The sequence below is a fragment of the Pelophylax lessonae genome (genome assembly GCF_965119305.1).
Source record: "Pelophylax lessonae genome assembly, chromosome: 5".
Taxonomy (NCBI): domain Eukaryota; kingdom Metazoa; phylum Chordata; class Amphibia; order Anura; family Ranidae; genus Pelophylax; species Pelophylax lessonae.
This window is the reverse complement of record NC_138772.1, coordinates 528,378,567-528,403,196: the sequence shown is the minus strand read 5'-3', so window position 1 is coordinate 528,403,196 and position 24,630 is coordinate 528,378,567. Positions and strand designations below refer to the sequence as shown.

General features: G+C 44.7%; 1 protein-coding gene across 1 annotated transcript in view; it reads left to right on the top strand.

Moving 5' to 3' along the window:
- TMEM71 (transmembrane protein 71) overlaps nt 1–23,852 on the top strand; it is a 52,030-nt gene extending 28,178 nt beyond the window's left edge. The window contains exons 6-10 of the mRNA XM_082259818.1: nt 462–602; nt 16,438–16,519; nt 18,780–18,835; nt 21,733–21,785; nt 23,491–23,852. Coding sequence (XP_082115944.1) covers nt 462–602; nt 16,438–16,519; nt 18,780–18,835; nt 21,733–21,785; nt 23,491–23,499 — 341 coding nt within the window. The 3' untranslated portion in view covers nt 23,500–23,852. The remainder of the gene's footprint in view (nt 1–461; nt 603–16,437; nt 16,520–18,779; nt 18,836–21,732; nt 21,786–23,490) is intronic.
- The last annotated feature ends 778 nt before the right edge of the window (nt 23,853–24,630 follow it).

Below are 24,630 nucleotides of genomic sequence, written 5' to 3'. Positions count from 1 at the left end.
AGAACCATTTTTTTGGTCCGCACCAGAATAGGATCACATGGGTGTTCGCGCCTATGCGATCCGATTTCTGTCCGAATTGACAGATCTCACTGCGATATGCAAACTAATCTGGGGATGACGTTAACTGTGTACTGACACTCCCAGCAGTACGCATATGGCAATGTGAACTGCCTTCGAGTCAGGTGTGATGCGGGATCCCACATTGGATGCGCAAGGTTCCCGCATCGCACCAATGTGAACCAGCACTTAGTGTATGTTTGCACCAAATCCAACAAGAGCATTGAAAAAGTGCAGAGGTAGTGCTGGGTTTTCTTATTAGAAAGCTAAGCATGGTCTGCACACAAAGTTTCATGGATGTACCCTGTATTATATAGTTGCAAAATAGAGATTTTATACAAATATAAAAAAACGTAATTTAGAAACCTATAAATACACATTTTATACAGAGTTTTTGTTTTCAGGTGCACTATCCTCAATGTTCAATTCAGAGAGCAGAGCTTTGATCCCAGTAATCAGCTCTCCAAGTAAAGCAGAAGTGGAAGAGATTTTTGAGAAAAGCTCTGTGTATGGTTCTGTAGAAGGACATTCGTGTATGAAGAAAGGTAGGTATGACTATGTGCTGATTGTTCCTGGTCTTAGGAGACTCCTTTATCTTGGAAGGATGGAAGAGATCTACTTTTTATTAAATCAGTATAATTATATCAGTTATATTAAAGCAGTATAAACAGATTTGATTTGATCTGATTCAATTTTACAGGTAACAACACATTTTCAGATGATACAAAGAACCTCATACCAGCACAACAGGACAAAGAACCCCATACCAGCACAATTCCTTTAGGTCTGATTGGAAGCATGGAGGAACTTTCTGAGAAAGAACCTGGTAATGATGAGGGGTGCATTGATTTGTATTGTGTGAATGTGGGGCAAAACCGAATGTTAGCAGGCTGTATTCTGCCAGTTCAAATGTTATTCTTCTATAGCAGTGGTCTCCAAACTGTGGCCTGGGGGGTCAGATGCAGGCCATTTGCTTGCTGTTATCTGGCCCTCGTAGTTCATAGTTACATAGTTAGTGAGGTTGAAGAAAGACACCAGTCCATCCAGTTCAACTTATGATGAGTGTGTATAAGTGTTTATGTCAATAGTACATTGTATACCCCTGTATGTTGTGGTCGTTAAGGTGCCCATCTAATAGTTTTTTTGCTCCTCACTAATACCACTGCTTGTGGAAGAGAATACCACATCCTTACCGCTCTGACAGTATAGAACCCTTAAGCAATTTAAGGTTAAACTGCTTTTCTTCTAATTTTAGTGAATGGCCACGTGTCCTTTTATATTACTTCATATTCCCTTATATTCCCTATACTATTCCCTATACTAGGGTCCCCAGTACGGTATTTGTAAATGGACATCATATCCCCTCTCTAGCGTCTCTTCTCCAGAGAGAATAAGTTCAATGCTTGTAGTCTTTCCTCATAGCTGTATCAAATGCCTTTGCAAGATCCAGATACACCACATCCACAGGCCTTCCTTTATCTAGATGGCAGCTCACTTCATCATAGAAGGTTGATATATTGGTCTGGCAAAAGTTTCATGAATCCATGCCGATTACTATTAATGATACCGTTTTCATTGTGTATAGTCTCTTATCATCCCCTCCAATATCTTACAGACTATTGATGTTAAGCTAACTGGCCTGTAGTTCTCAGGGATATATCTCAGCCCTTTTTTAAATATTGGTACCACGTTGACTTTTCTCCAATCAGCTGGTACCATTCCTGTCAGTAGACTATCCATAAAAATTAGGAACAATGGCCTGGCTATCACCTGACTGAGTTCTTTAAGGACCCTCGGGTGTAAGCCATCTGGTCCCGGAGACTTAATTATGTTAAGTTTTTCAAGTCTAGTTCTGAGTCTGTCTTCTGTTAACCATTAGAGCCTGTGACGTGGTATTAACTTTAACAATACAGTCTAGGTTACTGTATCCCCCCCATTTCTTTTGTGAAGACTGAGGAGAAGAATTTATTTAGCATGTTCATCTTCTCTCTGTCCTTTGTAGCCAGATTTCCTTTTTGTCCTTTATGGGGCCAATGTGTTCTGGTCTCACTTTCTTACTATTTATATACTTAAAGAATTTCTTGTTTTTTTTTTTTTTTTTTTACTCTCTTCCACTATGTGCCTTTTCATGTTCTATTTTAGCCGCCTTGATTGCGCTCTTACATTTCTTATTGCATTCTTTGTAATGTTGGAATGCTGCCAATGACCCCTCAGCCTTGTATTTTTTGAAGGCCTTTTCTTTAGTTTTTATATGCATTTTTACGTTGGAGTTTAGCCACCCAGGGTGTCCTTGTATTACCCTTGTGTTTCCTATCTCTATCATTTATACTGAAACAAATTGACCTATGGTCACTGTTTCCCCGTATTTCTACATCCATGATCAGGTCTGTATTGTTAGTAATCAGTAGGTCTTAGTAACGCATTTTTTCTTGTTGGTGCAGTCACCAACTGACCCATGAAATTGTCCTGCAAAACATTTAGAAAATGGCGAGCCTTAGATGAATGCGTGGTTCCTTCTGCCCAGTCTATATCTGGATAATTAAAATCCCCCATTATATTGACATTTCTTATCCTTGCTGCCATTCCAAGCTGTGATATCATACGCCCAATATTACTTTTCCCATAGTACCTTCACTTTGAAGCTCTATCCATAGGGATTCCACCTCCTCCCTAGCTCTATTCGTGATAACGTCCCCCACATTCACTTGCACATCTTTCTTGATATACGGTAGGCATACCCCTCCCCTTTTTTTACCCTCACTATCTCTGCGATTAACGGAATACCCCTGAATGGTTGCTAGCCAATCATGAGAGCTGTCAAACCAAGTCTACAAAATTCCAACAAAATCAAAATCCTCCTCATACATTAGCAGCTCCAGTTCTCCCATCTTGTTAGCCAGACTTCTAGCATTAGTATACAAACCTCGTAATTTTGTCCAGTTGCATACTATATCTGGACCCTCCCCCAATCTCCTAGTTTAAATGTCCCTCTAACTTTTCGGCTATCTTCTCTCCCAATATGGCTGCACCTTCCCCATTTAGGTGCAGTCCATCCCTGCTAAAGAGCCGGTAGCCTACTGAGAAGTTAGGCCAGTTCTCTAGGAACCTAAACCCCTCCTTTCTACACCAGCTCCTCAGCCACCTATTAACTTCCCTAATTTCCTGCTATCTCTCGGGAGTGGCTCGAGTAATTCTGAGAATACTACCTTGGGGGTCCTACTCCTTAATTTAGCTCCTAAATCCCTGAAATCGTTTTTTAGGACTCTCCATCTCCCTCTAACTTTGTCATTGGTACCCAGGTGTACTATGACAGCTGGGTCCTCCCCAGCCCCACCCAATAATCTGTCCACCAGATCCGTAAAGTGCGGAACCCGAGCGCCCAGTAAACAACAAACAGGTCGGCGCTTACAGTCTTTTTGACAGATTGTCCTCTATGTCCTTCTAATAATTGAATCCCCTACCACCAGAACCTGTCTTTCCTTACCCTTAGCCTCGCTCCCGCCCTCACTGGAGGAGTTCTTCCCCTGGCAGCTAGGGGCGTCACTCTGCTCCAGCAATGCAGATCCCTGTCTGGTTTCCCCAACATCACGCAACAGGGCGTTTTTATTGGGATGTTCCAGCCCAGGACTGGCCTCCTTGACTCTTTCCCCTCTACCCTTCCTAACTGTCCCAACTACTCTGCTCTGGTGCCTGCACCCTTGTATGTCCACCTGCCTCTGTGCTGGCCCCTGCAGGGTACATTCCCAGCTCTCCTTAAGTGTGGAGATTCTTCTCAGTGTTGCCAGTTGCTTCCCTAGATTCAGGACCTGTGCTTTCAGGGAAGCAATGTGCTTACATTTTCCGCAACTGTATTCGCCCTAGATCGGATGATCGAGGAAGGCATACATGGCACGAGATGTGCACTGAGTCACATCTCCACACCTGCCTGGCATCGTACCCAATAATCTAATGGGGATTGGGAATTTAACTCTGTCCAAGTAGCTGTTTACTAGCTTCCTGCCTCTAATTTCTCAGCATACAGTTGCTCCTGAGTCGTACACGGTTACAACACTACACAGTCACTCCACCCAGATACTCGCAACACTCAGTTATTTGCAATACTCAGGTTCTCACAGTACTCAGATACTCATAATACTCAGGTACTCACAATACTCAGGTTCTCACAATACTCAGATACTCAAAATACTCAGGTACTAACAATATTCAGATACTCACAGTACTCAGGTATTCACACTACTCAGATACTCACAATACTCAGATACTCACAATACTCAGATACAATATTCAGGTACTCACAATACTCAAGTGCTCACACTACTCAGGTACTCCTACTACTAAGATACTACCAATACTCAGATACTCACGGTACACCCTCCTCAGCCAGCATCCCCACTACACACAGTCAGTCTTCACAATCACAGTCACAGTCTTTACTGCTAGTTTGTGTCTTTGTGCTCCTGCTCAGCTGCCCCTGTAAACTGACTCTGACACTTGCAAGGCTTGTCAGCGGCTTCCTTCTTCCTCAGTCAGCGTGCTTCTCTGCTCCCACCACCTTTGCCTGTCACTATCACACACTCCCCCGCTCAGCAATTACACTTACCCACTGACGCCCGGACAGCCTGTCACCTCTTGGTCTCCCAGTCCCGCTGTCACTCCCGCCGCACTTGATCCCCGGGTCACCTGCTGCCGCTCCTGGTCACCCGCCGCCACTGCCTCTCGCGATCCACTTCCTGGCCCCCCGGGTCACCAGCCACCACCACTTCTCAATCTCAGTGGGGGTTCTCAGTGGGGGGGGGTCTGTTCCGGTCAGCAGCAGCTCTAACTCCACACACCATGCTGTCTCCACACACCATGCTGTCTCAGTGACAGCACTTCTGCCTTCCTCTCGGCAAGTAACAGCATAACCTGCTGGATCCATTTCATTCACTGATATCAAAAATGGGGCATAAATTCCCCTCAGTAAGATAAACAATGGGGGCACAATTCCTCCCAATGACACCAACGATGGGGCACAATTCCTTTCAATGACACCAATGATGGGGCACAATTCCTTTCAATGTGTAATGTTCTGGTACCTTTGGGTACCCTTATTACTCTTTCATAAGTGTATGCGCCCCACCATTCTCTTTTGGTAAGGTGCGCATACACCTTTAAGACTGATGCTGTCATCACTGAGCGCCGGACTGGATGGCTATTTAGATCGCCAGCTCTCACTCACATGTGTTCGTTCAAACTGCTTTGTGCCTTGATGCTAACCTGTCTTGAAGCTCTCATGCTTGCAAGCATACCTCACTGTCGGAACCACGCTGCGCTGATCCCTGTATCCCGCTACCGGATCATCCGCTCTTGCCGAACCTCTCCTCTGCTACATTGCTATTAGTGATAAGTACCCCACAGGGGAAACCTCTATAACCTTTATACTAAAGCTTACACTATCTAGCTCTGCATACTAAGGACTATTACTACATCTGCATTATCTAAGATTGCTAGCTTTTGAGCCTACTACCACCTGTTCTTGCACTGGGTTGATCTCTCTTGTATGTCCACCTGCTACTCTGTCATCTGCTACCATACATGATTGCTAAGCCTATCTGCATCCCATCTGCTACTATCTTACTTTCAAGAACATTTCCTTTCAAGTGTCTGTCATCTACCATCTCTACCCAACCTGTCTCTTCAGCCTATCATCACTGTGTTACTATATACATAAGTCACTCTAGGAAACATCTTATTGAGTGTGTGTATTTACTTGCTGAATTGAGATCATCCACACATGATGAGTCATTGGGAGTTGGGATTGGTGTCTCAGCGTTTCTCTACATGACTACTGAAGTGGAATATTTCTGCAGCTGAAAATCCACATCATACATAAAACGCAGGAGCGTTACAGATTGAACGAACACACAAATGGATTCAGCAGAAATAACCACTCAGATGACACAATTAAAACAGCAAGTAACTGCGTTAATACACGCACTTGCTGAATTAAAAGAAGACAATCAGGCTCTGTCGCAGCAGGTAATTAGACTGACACAACTTACCACTGCTCAGTCCCCTGAACCCAAAATAAATCCTCCTTTGGTATTTACAGGCGATCGCAAAAAATTTCGCGAATTTAAAAACGCATGTGAGTTACTTTTCTTGCTAAAACCCCGTACCTACCTTACTGATCACATTAAGGTTTGTACTATTATTTCTTACCTAACAGGCGATCCTCGGGCCTGGGCAGACTCTCTTTTTGAGAAAAACGACCAGCTTCTCAACTCCTATGCCTTGTTCCTAGCAGAACTCACTAGCCTATATGATGATCCCAATAGGCAGAGTACTGCCGATCTTCAATTAAGATCCTTAAAACAAGGTAGGAGACCTGTAGAAGACTTTGTCGCAGAATTCAAGAGATGGACCCTTGATTCAGAATGGAATGATGCATCTCTGAAAACCCAATTTAGGCTTGGCCTATCAGAGGCCATTAAAGACGAGCTCGCCCGAGCGGATCTGCCAAAAACCCTGGATGCATTGATACAACTCAGTATCACCATAGATAGAAGACTACGAGAAAGAAAGGCTGAGAAAATGGGAATGCCATTATCCAGTTCTTCTCGGATTTCGGCCGTTGACCCCGTTCCTATGGAGGTAGGAACCATACGCCCACCTCTATCAACTATGGAAAGAGCCAAAAGAAGATCTGGTAATCTCTGCTTGTACTTTGCATCCCCGGATCACAAGATAAACGTCTGTCCCCTAGTCTACAAAAAGAAGGGTGAGTGTTCACATGTCCTCCTAGGGGGATTGATAACTTCAATCACTAACCCTTACCTTTCTGTTTGCTTAACATTACAGTGGGACCAGAACAGGATTACTACTAAGGCCATGATTGACACAGGATCTTGTAGAAATTATATTGACATACGTTTTGCTGCTTTAAATAAAGTTCCTATTATTTCTAAACTTAAACCTGTCTCAGTAAGTCTTATTAACGGTGTTCCTTTATCCTCTGGTCCGATCACTGATCAGACACAGGCACTCCTAGTCACTACTAACGGGTCTCATATGGAGACCACTACCTTCGATCTAATACCTTCACCCCCCTTTCCCATTGTGTTGGGACTTCCCTGGTTGCACACACATCAACCAACCATAGATTGGAAGGAACGGACCCTGGCCTTCCTCTCTTGCTATTGCGAGGGTACGTGTAACCTCCCGTCTTTCGGGAAGATCCTGTCTGTGGTGACAGATGAGATTGCACCACTATGTTATCAGGATCTCTCTGAGGTTTTTCTTGAGAAAAATGCTCAAGCACTACCTCCCCATCGAGACTATGATTGTAGCATTGATCTACTCCCAAATAGCAAATTGCCGTTCGGTCATGTTTATCCTCTTTCACAGGATGAACTTTCCCATCTCAAAGACTATTTGGATGAGAATTTGAAGAAAGGTTTTATTAGACCTTCCACTTCTTCCACAGCAGCAGGACTCTTTTTTGTCCGCAATAAGGACTCAAGTCTCAGGCCTATCATCGACTATAGGCAATTGAATGCTATTACAATAAAAGATCGCTATCCTCTACCGCTTATCCCTGAGCTCATTGAGCAGGTGCGTGGAGCTACCTATTTTTCAAAATTGGATCTGAAAGGAGCATACAATCTCATTCGAATCCGTGCTGGACACGAGTGGAAGACTGCATTCAGAACCAGATACGGATTGTTCGAATATCTTGTAATGCCATTCGGGCTATGCAACGCCCCTGCAGTTTTTCAACGATTTATAAACAATATTTTCAGAGACTTACTAGATGTCTGTGTTGTGGTATATCTGGACGATATACTTATATATTCACGATCCCTGTCTGAACACATAAGACATGTAAGACTAGTATTATCGAGATTGCTTGCATACAACCTTTATGTGAAACTGAAAAAATGCTTGTTTCATAAAGAAGAAGTACTGTTTCTAGGCTACATCATATCCAAAACAGGAATCGAGATGGACATGAGTAAGATATCCTGCATTCAGGATTGGCCTACACCAACCACACGCAAGGCGCTACAGCGATTCCTTGGATTTTCGAATTTCTACAGGAAGTTCATCAGAAACTTCTCTGCCATTGTGAGACCCCTCACACAGCTCACTAGCATTAAAAAAAACATTCAAATGGTCAGATGAAGCAAATAAAGCTTTTCACCTGTTAAAGACAAGGTTTTCTTCTGCTCCCATATTACGCCATCCAGACCCATCCCTCCAATACATTCTGGAAGTAGATGCGTCAAACATGGCAGTAGGAGCAATACTCTCCCAACGACCAACTCACACTTCACCACTTCATCCAGTCGCCTTTTTTTCTAAATCCCTAAGCAGTCCAGAGATAAATTACCCCGTGGGTGAAAAGGAACTGCTTGCTATAAAATTGGCTCTGGAGAATTGGCGACATCTACTCGAAGGCACCCGATTACCAATACTTATATACACGGACCATAAAAATCTCCAATATCTTCAGACTAACAAAACTCTCTCTCACCGACAGGTACAATGGTCACTATTCTTTCTAAGGTTTAACTTCCTAGTGACCTACACACCTGCAGATAAGAACAAAAAGGCGGATGCACTATCACGACTAACTGAAGAAAACTACTTTGAAATCCCTTCCGTTCCTATAATACCTCACAAACGCATTATTGGAGTTGTCCGTTCCTTGAAGGAAGAGGTTTTGCATGGTATAAGTTTGGATTCACCCCCACCACAACTAAATACTGATGCAGAAGGCTTCCTCTACTACAACGACAAACTTTACATACCACCTACCATACGCACCAAGATCTTGGAATTATCGCATGATGTGCCTATGGCAGGACATATGGGTATGACAAAGACTCTTAATCTGATTACCAGGCAATTCTGGTGGCCTGACATGAAAACATCTATACAAAAATTCGTCTCTTCATGCAATGTCTGTGCCAGGTCCAAAATTGACACTACGAGACCATCCGGTCTACTATGCAGTCTACCAATACCCCAAACTCCATGGGAAGTTGTGTCCTTGGACTTTATAGTGGAATTGCCTCCTTCCAAAGGATTTAATACCATCTTAGTGTCAGTGGACCATCTGACAAAAATGGCACATTTCATTGCTATTCGCAGACTACCTTCGTCCAAACAAACGGCAGAACTCCTGATGAAACATGTCTTTAAGTTACATGGTATCCCAAAAACTCTTCTGTCTGACCGTGGATCACAATTTATTTCCAAGTTCTGGCAAGAACTATGTCACATACTACGGATCAAGCGGAAGCTCACTTCTCCTTACCATCCGCAGACCAACGGACAGACTGAAAGAGTCAACCAATGCATCGAGCAATATTTACGTTGTTACACTTCTTACCAACAGGATGATTGGGTGGATCTTCTCCCTCTGGCAGAATTTGCCTACAACAACGCAACCCACAGTACGACCAAGCAGAGTCCGTTCTACTTGAACTATGGGTTTCATCCCTCTATTCTTCCACCCCGCATCCTTCCTTCAAATAACCCAGTAGCCTCAGACTATCTTACCCAAATAAAGGACTCTCTGGGTTTGCTTAATACTACCATTGCACACGCTCATAGTCAACAAAAGAAGTACTATGATCTTCGCAGAAGACCTTCTCCTCAGTACGCTATCGGGGACCTCGTTTGGCTCTCAACAAAAAATTTAAGACTGAAAATCCCTAGCAAAAAGCGTGGACCTCTGTTCTTGGGACCTTTCCCAATCAAGAAACTTATTGGAAAAGCTGCAGTACAGCTTACATTGCCAATAGACCTCAAAATACATCCCATTTTCCATGTGTCACTACTGAAGCCCCATGTTCCTGACCAAGGAATAAGGCCTACTATCCCACCTCCTCCTCCTGTACAAGTTGAAGGTGGAGAAGAATATGAGATAAAAGAGATTCTGGATTCTCGTATCCACAGAGGAAGACTTCAGTACTTGGTTCGATGGAAGAACTATGGGCCCCAAGACGACACCTGGCTAAACACCTCTGACATACATGCCCCTAGATTAATCCGCAATTTTCATGCGAAGTACCCAGACAAACCAGCTCCAGAGGCCTTCAGGAGCCGGCCTTAAGGGGGGGGTACTGTAATGTTCTGGTACCTTTGGGTACCCTAATTACTCTTTCATAAGTGTATGCGCCCCACCATTCTCTTTTGGTAAGGTGCGCATACACCTTTAAGACTGATGCTGTCATCACTGAGCGCCGGACTGGATGGCTATTTAGATCGCCGGCTCTCACTCACATGTGTTCGTTCAAACTGCTTTGTGCCTTGATGCTAACCTGTCTTGAAGCTCTCATGCTTGCAAGCATACCTCGCTGTCGGAACCACGCTGCGCTGATCCCTGTATCCCGCTACCGGATCATCCGCTCTTGCCGAACCTCTCCTCTGCTACATTGCTATTAGTGATAAGTACCCCACAGGGGAAACCTCTATAACCTTTATACTAAAGCTTACACTATCTAGCTCTGCATACTAAGGACTATAACTACATCTGCATTATCTAAGATTGCTAGCTCTTGAGCCTACTACCACCTGTTCTTGCACTGGGTTGATCTCTCTTGTATGTCCACCTGCTACTCTGTCATCTGCTACCATACATGATTGCTAAACCTATCTGCATCCCATCTGCTACTATCTTACTTTCAAGAACATTTCCTTTCAAGTGTCTGTCATCTACCATCTCTACCCAACCTGTCTCTTCAGCCTATCATCACTGTGTTACTATATACATAAGTCACTCTAGGAAACATCTTATTGAGTGTGTGTATTTACTTGCTGAATTGAGATCATCCACACATGATGAGTCATTGGGAGTTGGGATTGGTGTCTCAGCGTTTCTCTACATGACTACTGAAGTGGAATATTTCTGCAGCTGAAAATCCACATCATACGTAAAACGCAGGAGCGTTACACAATTACACCAATGATGGGGCACAATTCCTCCCAATGACACCAATGATGGGGCACAATTCCTTTCAATGACACCAATGATGGGGCACAATTCCTCCCAATGACACCACTGACGGGAACACAATTCCTCCTACTACCATCAATAATAGGGCACAATGACGCCAACAATGGGACCCAATAACTCCAGTGATGGGACACAATTCCTCCCGCTCACACCAATGATGGGGAATGAACGGTCACTGTTCCTCCCGTTGACACCAAGGATGGGGTTGTTTTTTTCCCACTGCCGTCTGAACCTTTTCTACTTCCACTGGCCACAGTCCGCCCCCCTAAATTCTCAAGGACAGTAAACTGGCCCTTTGTTTAGAAAGTTTGGAGACCCCCTGTTCAACAGTACATCAGAAAAATGCTGCATTGTAGAGCTAATGATGAACACAGTAAATAAGCACTAGTCTAGGGGCCACCAGGGCTGGGTCAAGGTTCTGGGGGGGGAGGCAGGAGGGGCAGCCCCAGGTGCAGTGAACTCATGTGAGGGAGGGCAACACAGGGTGAGTTCCTGCTGCTACAGCCATAGTAACTCACAAAAGGAGCAGGGGCATATCAACAACTCGGCAAAAAAATGCATTTGCCTTGCGTGGCGCCTGTACCGGGATGATGCCTGCAGCTGCAATCCAGGATGATGCCTACAGCTGCCGTACTGTTTTTTTGGGGGGACCACTCTCTCGTAATAGCAATCGGAGCTGCTTCCCCCCCCCCCTCCCATCCCCTTCCGCGACTCTCTCGGGCTCTCCTGTCAGGGGAGACCTGAGCAACCAGACAGCCAAGCACAGCCAGGATCGGCTTTAATTGGCTGTTCATAATAGTATTCCTGAAGTGATGACATGACACCACTTCGGCAGTTTAAAAATCAAAAGCATTCAAAAACAGCGATCTTGTTGTTTGCTTTTAAAGTGGAACTTTAGTAAGAAAATGACGTTTTAGGAGCAATGGGGGGATTTGGGGTCTTTTAGACCCCAGATCCCTCCATAAAGCGTACCTATCACTGCCTATTGCTGTCACAAGGGATGTTTTCATTCCTTGTGACAGCAATAAAAATTATTAAAAAAAAGTAAAAATAAAAGGAACAGTGTAAAAAAAAAAAAAAAAGACAAAAAGTAATAATTAAAAAAAAAAAAATTAAAGTGCCCCCACCCTCTCATGCTTGCATGCAAAAAGCGAAAGCTTGCGTCGGTCCTGCACACACACAAACAGCAATCGTCCCACACATGTGAGGTATCACCGCGAACGTCAGATCATGCAAAGTAATTCCAGCACCAGATCTCCCTGGTAAATCTAAAGTGGTAACGTGGAATGGCTTTTAAAACGTCACCTATGGATAGTAGAATTTACATTGTTTGTTGCCGCTGCACAGGTATGCGCAATTTTAAAGCGGCTGGGATTGGACAAATTTAGATGGGGGGGGGGCCCGGTTTTAGTCTTGTCTAGGCCAGCACAAAACCAAAATACACCACTGTACATGAGTAGGGACAGCAGCGGCAAGGAGGAGAGAGTCTGAAGGAGGTGCAGGCTGTGCTCCCCTGCTCCTGCCTCCTGTTAGATCAGCACTCCCTGACACAGAAGTTGATACAGGAATTTTGTCAGGTTGGGATTGCAGGTTTGATTACCTGCCTCCTATCTCCTTCCTAGACTGTTCCTCCCCAAGAAGCAGAAAGTCCACGTGGGGGCGGTAATCACACTCATGGTCATGATCCTAATCTGACAGAGTTCTTGTATCAACTCCTGTATACCTACCACATGAAGGAGGAGTTGAAGGGGGGGAGCGATACATCCGGCACCTCCTCCCAGTTTTCTCCTCCTCTCTGTCACTACTCCTTTAGTGAGCTCCCACTGTTATAGCGTCTGAGGTCTGTAATTTTCAATGACGGGGGGGGGGGGGTTGTACTGGGGGCACATTTAGTGTGTGCGTGCACGAGGGGGGTACCAAACATTTGTATAAGGTAGGAGAGGGAAATTCGAGAGGGAGGGGGAACAGGTTTTTTAATGACGGGGTGTGTGTGTGTGTGGGGGGGGGGTTGGGTTGGCAGAGGGGATTTGAGTAGGGAGACAATTTGTACTAGGATGGAGGATTTGGTGTGGGAGGAAGATTTGTGCTGTGACAGGGGATGGAGGAATGTGTGCTAGGAGCAGGGCTTTTTTTCAGAGGGAACGCGGGGGAACGCAGTTCCGGCACCTCTAGCACCGAATGCATGAAATGGCAAGGGGTGTTGAGGTGTGCTGGAGGATCTATTGTTGCTGGGATTCATTTGTTGCTGGGAGAGATCTACTATTGAGGGAGGGGTCTACTGTTGGCTGCTGGAGGGTCTATTGTTGCTGGCTGCTAGGAGATCTATTGTTGCTGGAGGGGTCTATTAATGCTCTGATGGATCCATTGTTGCTTGGGGGGTACTTTGTTGTGGGGGGGGGGGTCCTTTGTTGCTGGGGGAAACTATTGTTGAGAGGGGGGTGTATTGTTCCCGGATGCAGGGGATATATTTTATGGCTTATCAATAACAAATTCCATAAAATTACTATAAAATGATACTTGGTGGAACTGGGAGGTGGATAGAGGGAGGAATCAAGGGATGGTGCTCAGAGGTGGGTAGGGGAGGAGACAAGGGGTGACTTGAAAGGGAAGTTCCTACACCTTTTCTCTGAGAAAAAAAGCCCTGGCTAGGAGGGACAATTTTGGAATGGGGGGAGGTGATTTGGGGGAGTAGGGAAGAGGATTTGGGCTGGGAAAAGTAATTGGGAAGATTTGTGATAGGAGGGGGTATTGGGGGGGGGGGAGGGGGGAGGTTTTATTCTAGGAACGGGGATTTGTCAGGAGGATTTTTGCTGGGAGAGGGAGTGGGGGTGGATTTGTACTAGGAGGGGCAATTTGTGATTGGGGAGAATTTTGTGGGTGGGGTTTGATGCTAGGAGGGAGGGAATATGGGGGGGGGGGCGGGTGGTATTAGATTTGCGCTGGTAGGAGGAATTTGTAATGTTAGAAGGAAGAATTTTTGCATTTCTGTTTGGAGAGAAGTTTGGCTTGCAGAGGGGACCACTGATTGTAGCTATTTATTCAAATGTGAAGCAAATGTGAAGCCAACCTGCCATTTTTTTTTTTTTTTTTTCTTAGCTTTGATTTTTATCACATCAAATGTATGGTTTGTGGTAGGTCTTTAAAGCTCATTCCCCGTCAGCTTGCATTAGCTATGTAAAGCTAGGTTCACACTAGCTCATTCTCTGAAAAGCTTTCTGTGGTGGGTCTCTTTTTAGAATGCAAATATTGGTGCTTTTCCACTGCAAGTACCGGCTCGGCTCCACTTGGCCCTGCTTGGCTCGGTTTGGTTTTCCACTGCATGGTACCGCATGGTACGGTGTTGGAACGGTTTGGTACGGTTTGCTTTTCCACTAAAGTAGTAAGTGGGTGGGATAACAACGATTCTCTGACCAATCAGTGGCTAGTAGTGACAAACAGTCAAGGCTGCATGCAAAGGATTGTGGGATATGGTACCGGTACGGCCCTCTTGGAACCACAACCGAGGTGGGACTGTTTAAGCGAGACGTACCATTCGGTCCCATGTAGTTGAAAAGCATCGCCGTACCGTACCAAACCGTTCAAAACACCGTACCATGCGGTACCATGCAGTGGAAAAGCGCAAAGCGAGCCGAACCGTTCGGTTCCATGCAGTGGAAAAGCGCCATAAGCAGCCACTGTCAGGCCTTCAGAAGGCATTCCTGCAGCCTCCTGAATACTGTAGCTGCATTTTTATTTTTTTGTTTTCTTTTTCTGCCAAAATGCATTTTATACAATTGATGGGACTAATGCACTGCAACCAGGAGCCGAGTTTTGTCCCATTGACTTGAATGGCCGAGTTTGACCAGCGGTGCTGCCTGTCAACTCCACATGTTGCATTCTATTTGCTACGGCCACAGCGCACACCCCCGCGGCTGCAGCATGTGAACAGCGCCCACTGGATGTATTGGAGGCTCAAAAGGAGACCTAAATATCATGAATGAATGTGATCTGTGGCAAAATTCGAATTATTCCAATAAATAAATGTTAATGTACCCTCACGGCCACTTTATTAGGTACACCTTGCTAGTACCGGGTTGAACCCCTTTTTGCCTTCAGAACGGCCCTAATTCTTCATGGCAGAGATTCTATAAGTTGTTGGAAAAATTCCTCTGGGATTTTGGTCCAAATTGACATTATAACATTACGCAGTTGCTGCAGATTTGTTGGCTGCACATCCATGATGGGAATCTCCCATTCCACCACATCCCAAAGGTGCACTATTGGATGAGATGTGGTGAGTGTGGAGGGCATTGGAGGATAGTGACCGGATCTGGTGAGTGTGGAAGCCATTGGAGAACAGTGACCGGATCTGGTGAGTGTGGAGGCCATTGGAGTGCAGTGATCTCATTGTCATGGTGAAGAAACCAGTGGTGAGATGATTTGAGCTTTGTGACATGGTGCATTATCCTGCTGGAAGGAGCCATCAGAAGATGGGGACACTGTAGTCATAAAGGGATGGACATGGTCAGCAACAATACTCTGGGAGGCCAGGCGTTTAAACAATGCTTAATTGGTACTAAGGGCCCAAAGTATGCCAAGAAAATATCCCCCGCAGCATTACACCACCACCACCACCCTGAACCATTGATACAAGGCAGGATGGATCTATGCTTTCATGTTGTTTACGGCAAATTCTGACCCTACCATCTGAATGTCACAGCTGGAATTGAGATTCCTCATACCAGGCAATGTTTTTTCAATCTTCTATTGTCCAATTTTAGTGAGCCTGTGCAAATTGTAGCCTCAGTTCTTAGCTGGCAGGAGTAGCACCAGGTGTGGTCTTTGGCTGCCCTAACCCATCTGCTTCAAGGTTCGATGTGTTTTGCATTCAGAGATAGTATTCTGCATACCTTGGTTGTAACGAGTGGTTATTTGAGTTACTGTTGCCTTTCTATCATCTGGAACTAGTCTGCTCATTCTCCTCTGACCTCTGACATCCACAAGTCATTTTCCCGCACGCAACTGACGCTCGCTGGATATTTTTTCTCATTTTTTGGACCTTTCTCTGTAAACCCGAGAGATGGTTGTGTGTAAAAATCCCAGCAGATCAGCAGTTTTTGAAATACTCAGACCAGCCCGTCTGACACCAACAACCATGCCACGCTCAAAGTCACTTAAATCCCCTTTCTTCCCCATTCTGATGCTCAGTTTGAACTTCAGCAAGTCACCTTCACCATGTCTAGATGCCTAAATGCATTGAGTTGCTGCCATGTGATTGGCTGATTAGCAGTTTGTGTACCCAATAATGTGGATGGTGAGTGTATCTAAAACATAAAAAATATATATATTTGTGAATATCAGATATGTGTGGAAATTGTGCATGTGTTTTCTTTCAGATAAAGCAAGGCAGGAGATAAATATCTGTGTTGCTGTATTCTACCTCTGCATCTTCATTTTCCTCATTTTCCTTTGTGCAAGGTAAGGAGCATAAAATGGCATTTTAAAACAAAACATTTCTGTTTATATTATACAGTGCCTTGCGAAAGTATTCGGCCCCCTTGAACTTTTCGACCTTTTGCCACATTTCAGGCTTCAAACATAAAGATATAAAACTGTAATTTTTTGTGACGAATCAACAACAAGTGGGACACAGTCATGAAGTGGAACGAAATTTATTGGATATTTCAAACTTTGTTAACAAATAAAAAACTGAAAAATTGGGCATGCAAAATTATTCAGCCCCTTTACTTTCAGGGAAGATGGATGGAGCCAAATACAGGACAATTCTGGAAGAAAACCTGATGGAGTCTGCAAAAGACCTGAGACTGGGATGGAGATTTGTCTTCCAACAAGACAATGATCCAAAACATAAAGCAAAATCTACAATGGAATGGTTCACAAATAAACATATCCCGGTGTTAGAATGGCCAAGTTAAAGTCCAGACCTGAATCCAATCGAGAATCTGTGGAAAGAACTGAAAACTGCTGTTCACAAACGCTCTCCATCCAACCTCACTAAGCTTGAGCTGTTTTGCAAGGAGGAATGGGCAAAAATTTCAGTCTCTCGATGTGCAAAACTGATAGAGACATACCCCAAGCGACTTACAGCTGTAATCGCAGCAAAAGGTGGCGCTACAAAGTATTCACTTAAGGGGGCTGAATAATTTTGCACGCCCAATTTTTCAGTTTTTTATTTGTTAAAAAAGTTTAAAATATCCAATAAATTTCGTTCCACTTCATGATTGTGTCCCACTTGTTGTTGATTCGTCACAAAAAATTACAGTTTTATATCTTTATGTTTGAAGCCTGAAATGTGGCAAAAGGTCGCAAAGTTCAAGGGGGCCGAATACTTTCGCAAGGCACTGTATATGTTATTTTAAACCAAATGGCATCATCACTGGGTCTCTGTGCTTCTCTGTGCAAAATGCAGGTAGATCATGGCTGATAGGAAGGGCCAGCAGGGTGCTGAACATAGCACCCTGCCTTAATACTCCTCTCAAGAACGTCAGCCCTGATGACTTCTGCCTCTTAGGAGGAGTTATGCAAATATCAAAATTCCTTGATGGGTAGATGTCAGTCTGGAGGAGTGGGCGTTTCTAGGCACTTGGACCACCCTAATTAATGCCCACATGTGATGCTAAACTGCCATGATTAAAAGATCTGAAATCCGATGAATGATTGGGGTGGATTAAGGATAGTCAGGCTGGCGAGGAAAGAGCTAGATGATGCTAGACCTCCTCCAGTCAGGAAATGGGTACACTACCTGCTCCTAACACTTAATCTGATTGGTTAATACTGCTGTCAGTTATATGGCAGGAACACGCAGTATACTTTTAGCACTAGAGAAGCAAATATACATGACAGCTCCTGCCCTGGAGGAGAGGGGACCCACCAGAAAAGTTCACCAGTCATATATAAAAGACATAAATGAATGCAGCTCTATAGGCATTACTCTAACATCAGATGTGTTTTTTAAATTCAAGCAGTGAAGGTACCTGAATTTGACTCGGTATCAGCGTCTTGCACTCCGTGGACAGCAGAGCTTTGACTGGAAGAGAAAGAAGCAGCACAAGGAACCAATAAGTTGTGCTGCAGTGGTCTGGGAATGTGTGAAAAATGTGTGTAATGCTTGCAGTGCCACTAATTGTTAATGGCACCCCAAATGTGGGAAGCAAATGTAGCAACCCCTAATGTGCTACTACTATGGTGCAGGCAAATTTATTGACTTATAGTAAGTGTGAGTCTGAATCTGGGTCAGGGTTTACTGCAGGTCAGACTGGATGACTCATACAGGTAGGTCTCTGCTGCTTCCCCCGGGATCTGGAAGTTTGGAGAAACTTCTAGAAGTTAGTGGGCGGAGGCCAGGAGGGCTGATTTGCAAACTTGAGGAAACTTGACCAATCCTCAGGCAAAATGTCCTGGCAGGGTGGTTAAATCAGCCCTTATAAAGGGATAGGTCATGCTAACAGGGGAATGCGGAGTGCTGAGGAGGCTGTTGGTTGCCTAGGAGGGGTCCTTGAGCTACTTTGCCATGTTTGTTGCACAGAGGGCAGCCAATTGAAATCTATGGGATCCCTTATGTGTACCGGGTAAAAAATGCACAAAAGATTTAGAAAAATCACGCGTTTTATATACGCTAGGTGTAAATGGGGCCTTACAGCTCTGGAAAAAGAACAAATTCTGTGAATGCCGGTCTTAAGGTTCCACTGATATTATTAACTGTGATTATTTATTGTAGATTCTGGACAAGTGACTTTTTCCCAGGTCTCTTTGCACTGCTGCTGAGTTTAGCATGTAAGTACAAAAAAAAAAACAAAAGTTAAACACAAGCTCTTTTTTTAAAGGAAACATCACAACTTCAGCTGTAATCGAGGATAAGTGATGAACCGAATGTACCTGGGTTCGATCATTAGGTGATCTGGATCATTATCAAAGTTCAGAACCAGAATCAGAACCCCACTGAAGGTTGAGATGGGCCAGAGAGCCTAGTGGTCCTGGTTTGCTATGCAGCAATTGTCACCAGGGTCGCCCCCATAAAGGGGTAGCAAGAATCGGGTGGCACAGTGGTGTAGTGGTTAGCACTTTCACCTAGCAGCAAGAGGGTCGCTGGTTCAAATCCCAACCACGACACTACCTTCCTGGAGTTTGCATGTTCTCCCTGTGCCTGCGTGGGTTTCCTCCCACACTCCAAAGACATGCTGGTAGGTTAATTGGATCCTGTATAAAAAATAAAATTGGCCCTACTGTGTATGTATGTGAGTTAGGGACCTTAGATTGTAAGCTCTTTGAGGGCAGGGACTGATGTGAATGTGCAATGTATATGTAAAGTGCTGCGTAAATTGACAGCACTATATAAGTACCTGAAATAATAATGATAAAACAGGGACAGCTGAGGTGTGGAGACTGCAGTACAATACAATGAGCAAGAGTATTCAGGTATAGGCAGATAACAGGCATAAGAGTAGTCAGGATCAGGTAGGACTCTTGGGAGGCAACAGGAAGGAGAGTAGTCGACTCCATTCAGGGGCCTTGGCATGTGGCAGGCACAAGAATAGTCAGGTTTCAGGCAGGCCTTTGGCACACTGTAGGCAGAAGAGTAGTCAGGCCCAGGCATGGGTCTTGGCAGGCAGCTCTTGGCAGGCAGCAGGCAGAAGAGTAGTTAGGTCTAGGCAGGGGGTCTTGGCAGGCAGCAGGCAGGAGAGTAGTCAGGTCTAGGCAGGGGGTCTTGGCAGGCAGCAGGCAGGAGAGTAGTCAGGTCTAGGCAGGGGTCTTGGCAGGCAGTGGGCAGAAGAGTAGTTAGGTCTAGGCAGGCAGCAGGCAGGAGAGTGGTTAGGTCTAGGCAGGGGTCTTGGCAGGCAGTGGGCAGAAGAGTAGTTAGGTCTAGGCAGGCAGCAGGCAGGAGAGTAGTCAGGTCTAGGCAGGGGTCGTGGCAGGCAGTTGGAAGAAGAGTAGTCAGCTCTAGGCAGGGGTGTTGACAGGCAATAGGCAGAAGAACAGTCAGGCCCAGGCATGGGTATTGGCAGACAGCAGGCAGAAGAGTACCTGGGTTCGATCATTAGGTGATCTGGATCATTATCAAAGTTCAGAACCAGAATCAGAACTCCACTAAGGAAGCGTCTAATCCAAGCAGGGGTCTTGGCAGGCAGCAGGCAGAAGAGTAGTCTGGTTCAGGTAGGGGTTTCTGCAATTAGCAGGTAGAAAAGTAGTCAAGTCAAAGAGGGGGGTCTTGCAAGCGACATTTAGAAAAGTACTCAGGTCCAGGAAAAGGTCTTGGCAGGCATCTGGCAGAAGAATAATCGGGGACAATCTGGGTTAGCAATGGTCAGGTAGTCTGGCAGGTAAGTAATATAGCTCTTGCAAGCAAGGAGTAGCTGCTGAGAAGACACAGTACCAGACACTTAGAAGGCTGGAGCTTAAATACCCTTTTGGTCATCCTGGAAGTCCCAGCTGGGATTCTATGAATGCCATTGAAAGTACAAGCAGGAATTCTGGATGTATCAGAACAATATGCTCCCTGTCAGTCCTAAGCAAACAAAGGTCCAGGCACACCACTATGTTTTGTTTTTTTTAGTTTAAAAAAACTTTATTGACACAACTGCGTGTCTATCCTTACATCAATACTCCCACCAGACATGACTCCTCCTCTGATGTTGTTTGCCCTCAGTTAGGGCATGATCGATTTCTTTAACTAAGCCCTGATTGAGGGCAAAATGCATCAGTGAAGGAGTCATGCCTCGGGGAAGTAATTATGCAAAAATAGCCACCTAGTAGTGACAATAACATTTTTAGAAACTAAAAAACAAAAATAGTGGGATGTGGTCTGGACTTTTTCTTGTCAGCACTGGGCCTGGCACCCATGGCCGGTGGACATGGTAGTTTCTTCCAGCAGTACAGTTTGGAAAAGTTTGGACTTCTCATCAGTCATGTTTGAACCTGAGCAAGAGAAGTCTTAGATCTAAGGCCGGCTTCACACCTGTGCTGCCCATTCACAATAAATGTACCCCAACACACCAGACCCCATGCCCCTGACCCTTTTCGAAGCACCACAACACAAGGTACTGTGTTATGCATTGCAGTTTGTTTGGATTCTAATCACAATGAATTTCAATGCAATAACTTGTACATGGTGCAGATCCATGGAAATGCAGAAAAAGGGGGTTCCCCTATGGTGGGACTTTTCAGACACTCTAGTGAAAATACAATAGTATAGTATAATACAAAATTAATTTTATTGAAAAGATAAGTTAATACATATAAAAACATGGCAAGCAGTTATGAAAATACAAAAGTTGCAGACAACATGAGTACTGTAGAAGCAGGGACCCAACGCGTTTCGAAGTGTAATACTTCTTCCTCAGTGGTACTCTTTAGCTTACAGTGTCTCTATTAACTGCATTTGTATGACAAATATCTTGCTTGCACAATAATAAAAGCAACCGAACTGTGGAGGTCCAAGTGATAGGTTCAGATGATGGTATAAATAGTTGTAATAGCCCAATGATTCAGCCAAAGTGTGGGAAGACTACCGGCAAAGCCCATTGGGTAGCTGAAGTCCAAAGAAGGGAGCCCTTGGACTGAGATAAGCAGCTTGACCACAGCTCACAAAGATCCATGGTGATGAAGGAAGGTCTGATGTTGTACAAATGTTGGCTTTCTAGTTAACGTTCAATTTTATTTTTCCTGTTTGACAGATACTCTATTCCCAGTATCACGAGGCAGAGGAGGTCTGAACAAGAACAGAGAGGTAAGAGACTATAAGAATAGGTATGGTTGGTCCCATGTATAAATGTGCCCAAAGGAAGGTCTCATTCTGTTCTTAAAGTGGACCTTTTATGAAAATGGAAGATCCACTTTATTGACCGCCCCATGTCCCATAAAGCGTGCAAAGCCTGTGAAAAAATTGTGTTTTTACATAATAAAAATTCTCTAAGCCATTGCTTCTGGGAGAAGTGAATGAAGTCAATAAGCCTCACAGAAGCCTCCCAGGAAAACTGACCCTCAAAATCCCACGGGAAGGTGATCCTCCAATGGGCTCCTTGTGGGATTTTGTAAGCCCAGCTTTCCTGAGAGGCAGCTGTGAAGCTTGGCAATTTCACCTGCTTCCTCCAGAAACATCTAATGCTGGATCAAGGTAATTAATTAAAAAAAAATATATATATATATTTTATATTGGCTTTTTAAAGGGCCACTGACCTCCAATGTTCTAGGTTTGTTTTGGATGGCTGGGGGGTAATGACCACTAATGATGGGGGAGCGGGTATGGGATTTTAAACTGCCTCACTACCAATGTTGTGGGATTATTTTTGGTGGAGTAAGGGGTTTAAAGTGCCATTAAGCAACAATGATTGGGGTGGGGGCTTTAACATGCCACTGAAAACCAATGATTGTGGGCTTGTTTGGGGGATTTAAAATGCCACTAACCACCGATGACTGTAGGATTATTTTGGGGGCGGAGTTAAAGTACTTTGTGTTTCATCCATATCATCTAGCCATTGAACACAATGCAATTTCAGTCCAATTTCAGGTCACTTTCTTCCATTGGTAGCGGAAGGCTTGCAGTTCAGTAGTTTACTTTGAAATGCTAAGCATAAAGCGCACCTGAAAGCGGAGTTCCGGCCACAAAAGACTTTGGGCCATCCGCTTGCTCTGTGTCACCTGTAAAAGAAATGGATAGTCCCGATTTTTTATTTTTTTTGTTTACTTACCTTGTTATTGAAGAAAATATACTCACTTTTCTTCCTCTTCCTCCCTCTGCGGCCGCGGCCCGCTCCGTCACTTCCTGCTTGCATTGATTCCTGGGAGCTGAACGTCATCGCTCCCAGGAGTCAATGCGCCTGCACCGGCCCCGCTCCTCAGTTCTGGTGCAGGCGCGTCATTCCCTGCTATACAGCTTCTGGGCATGCCCAGAATCTGTGCAGGGATGAAGAGCCTGCCCCGGAAGTGACGAGCGGGGGCCATTGCAGGGAATTGTGGGACCGAAGAGGACACGGAAGAGGACGCAGAAGAGGACGCGCTGGCTTCAGCTGCCCACACCTGAGATGGCAGCGCTGGAGAAGAAATTTTCAAGGTAAGTATTTCTTCTAAAGGGTAAGTGCGACCCAGGACAGTACAGAGACTATCCATTGTGGAATGTACTAGCCCTGACTGTCCCGGGGGTATTTTTAGTGAAAAATAGGTTTCCGAGGCCGGAACTCCGCTTTAACCACCTAAATACCAACATACTTCTTTATTTCCAAAAATTTGTAGCATGAAATAAGATCTCCTTGAGATGTCTACTTTCCAAAAATATGTCATTTCAGGGGTGTTTGTAGCATCCTGGCATTTTTAAAAAATGTTTTATAACAGAAAGTAAGGAAAACAGGGTGATCAGATGCTGTAAGTGGATGCTTTGTCCATGAAATAGATGTTTCCAGTTAATATATTATTTATGTATTTTATTTTGGTTTTAGGATACTTGAAGATTCTGTATGATTGTCTGCAGACTCACCAGCAACCCCAGGATCTGGCCCTTAGACGGTTTAACCTTTTGTATACTTGTCTAAAGCAGAAGAGCAATGCTTGGGATTGATCGCACATGAGAGATATGAATGTATTGGAATTTGCACTGGTTTATGAATGTTGTAATTATGATATTGATTTATTTTGTGTCATTGAGATTATTGTATTGTGTGACTGCCTACTGTCTGAAGTTTGCATGCCAGTATTTGGGTGCTTCCTGGCCAGAAACCACTTTGTAACATCATATATGCTCAACCAATTTTTGGTGTCTGCTTTTAAGGAAAAGTCCACCTTATACTTTAACACTCCTTGCCCCCTAAACTATCCTAACCTCCCTGCAGGTGCTTTTACTTACCAAGTAAGTGTGAGTCTGAATCTGGGTCAGGGTTTACTGCAGGTCAGACTGGATGACTCATACAGGCAGGTCTCTGGTGCTTCCCCCGGGATCTGCCCCCTAAACTATCCTAACCTCCCTGCAGGTGCTTTTACTTACCACCTCTGAAAGCAGAGCCTTTTGTGTTGGATACATAATGGTTGATAAGATCTAGTGAGGGACCATCAGCACTGTAACCTCCCATAGCCTTGGATGGAATTTTTCTTCAGCAGTAGGGGTACAAGGTTATCACCTTATCTCTTGATATCAGCACACTATGGCTTCCATTTAAAAGTCACATGTCTGATGAAAGGGTCCTGCATGGCTCCAAAACGCCACACTTAATACTTACTCTATAAGACATTACTGTGCAGGTATGGTCAGCCCTGCAATAGACTTACCAGACAGGATAAAACCAATTTTGGAGACTGTCACTGGTAACTAGGACCTGGCAGTGCTGTATCTTGGCCTAGGCCGGCACTTTGCAGGGGGCGGCAAAAAAGCTGCACACCACATGAAAAAGAACCAGCCTCCTCCCGACTCCCACACAAAAAGGGTCCCTGCTGGCTTACACTACACTTTTAGTTTAGTGCCAGTATTATGGGACGAATTGGGCCAGAGGGCAGGGTCCAGGAGGCAAATCAGTCTGACACCCCTATAAAGCAGTCACACTGATAGGCTACACTGGTGGCCACTGATGGGGCTGTACTGATATGTT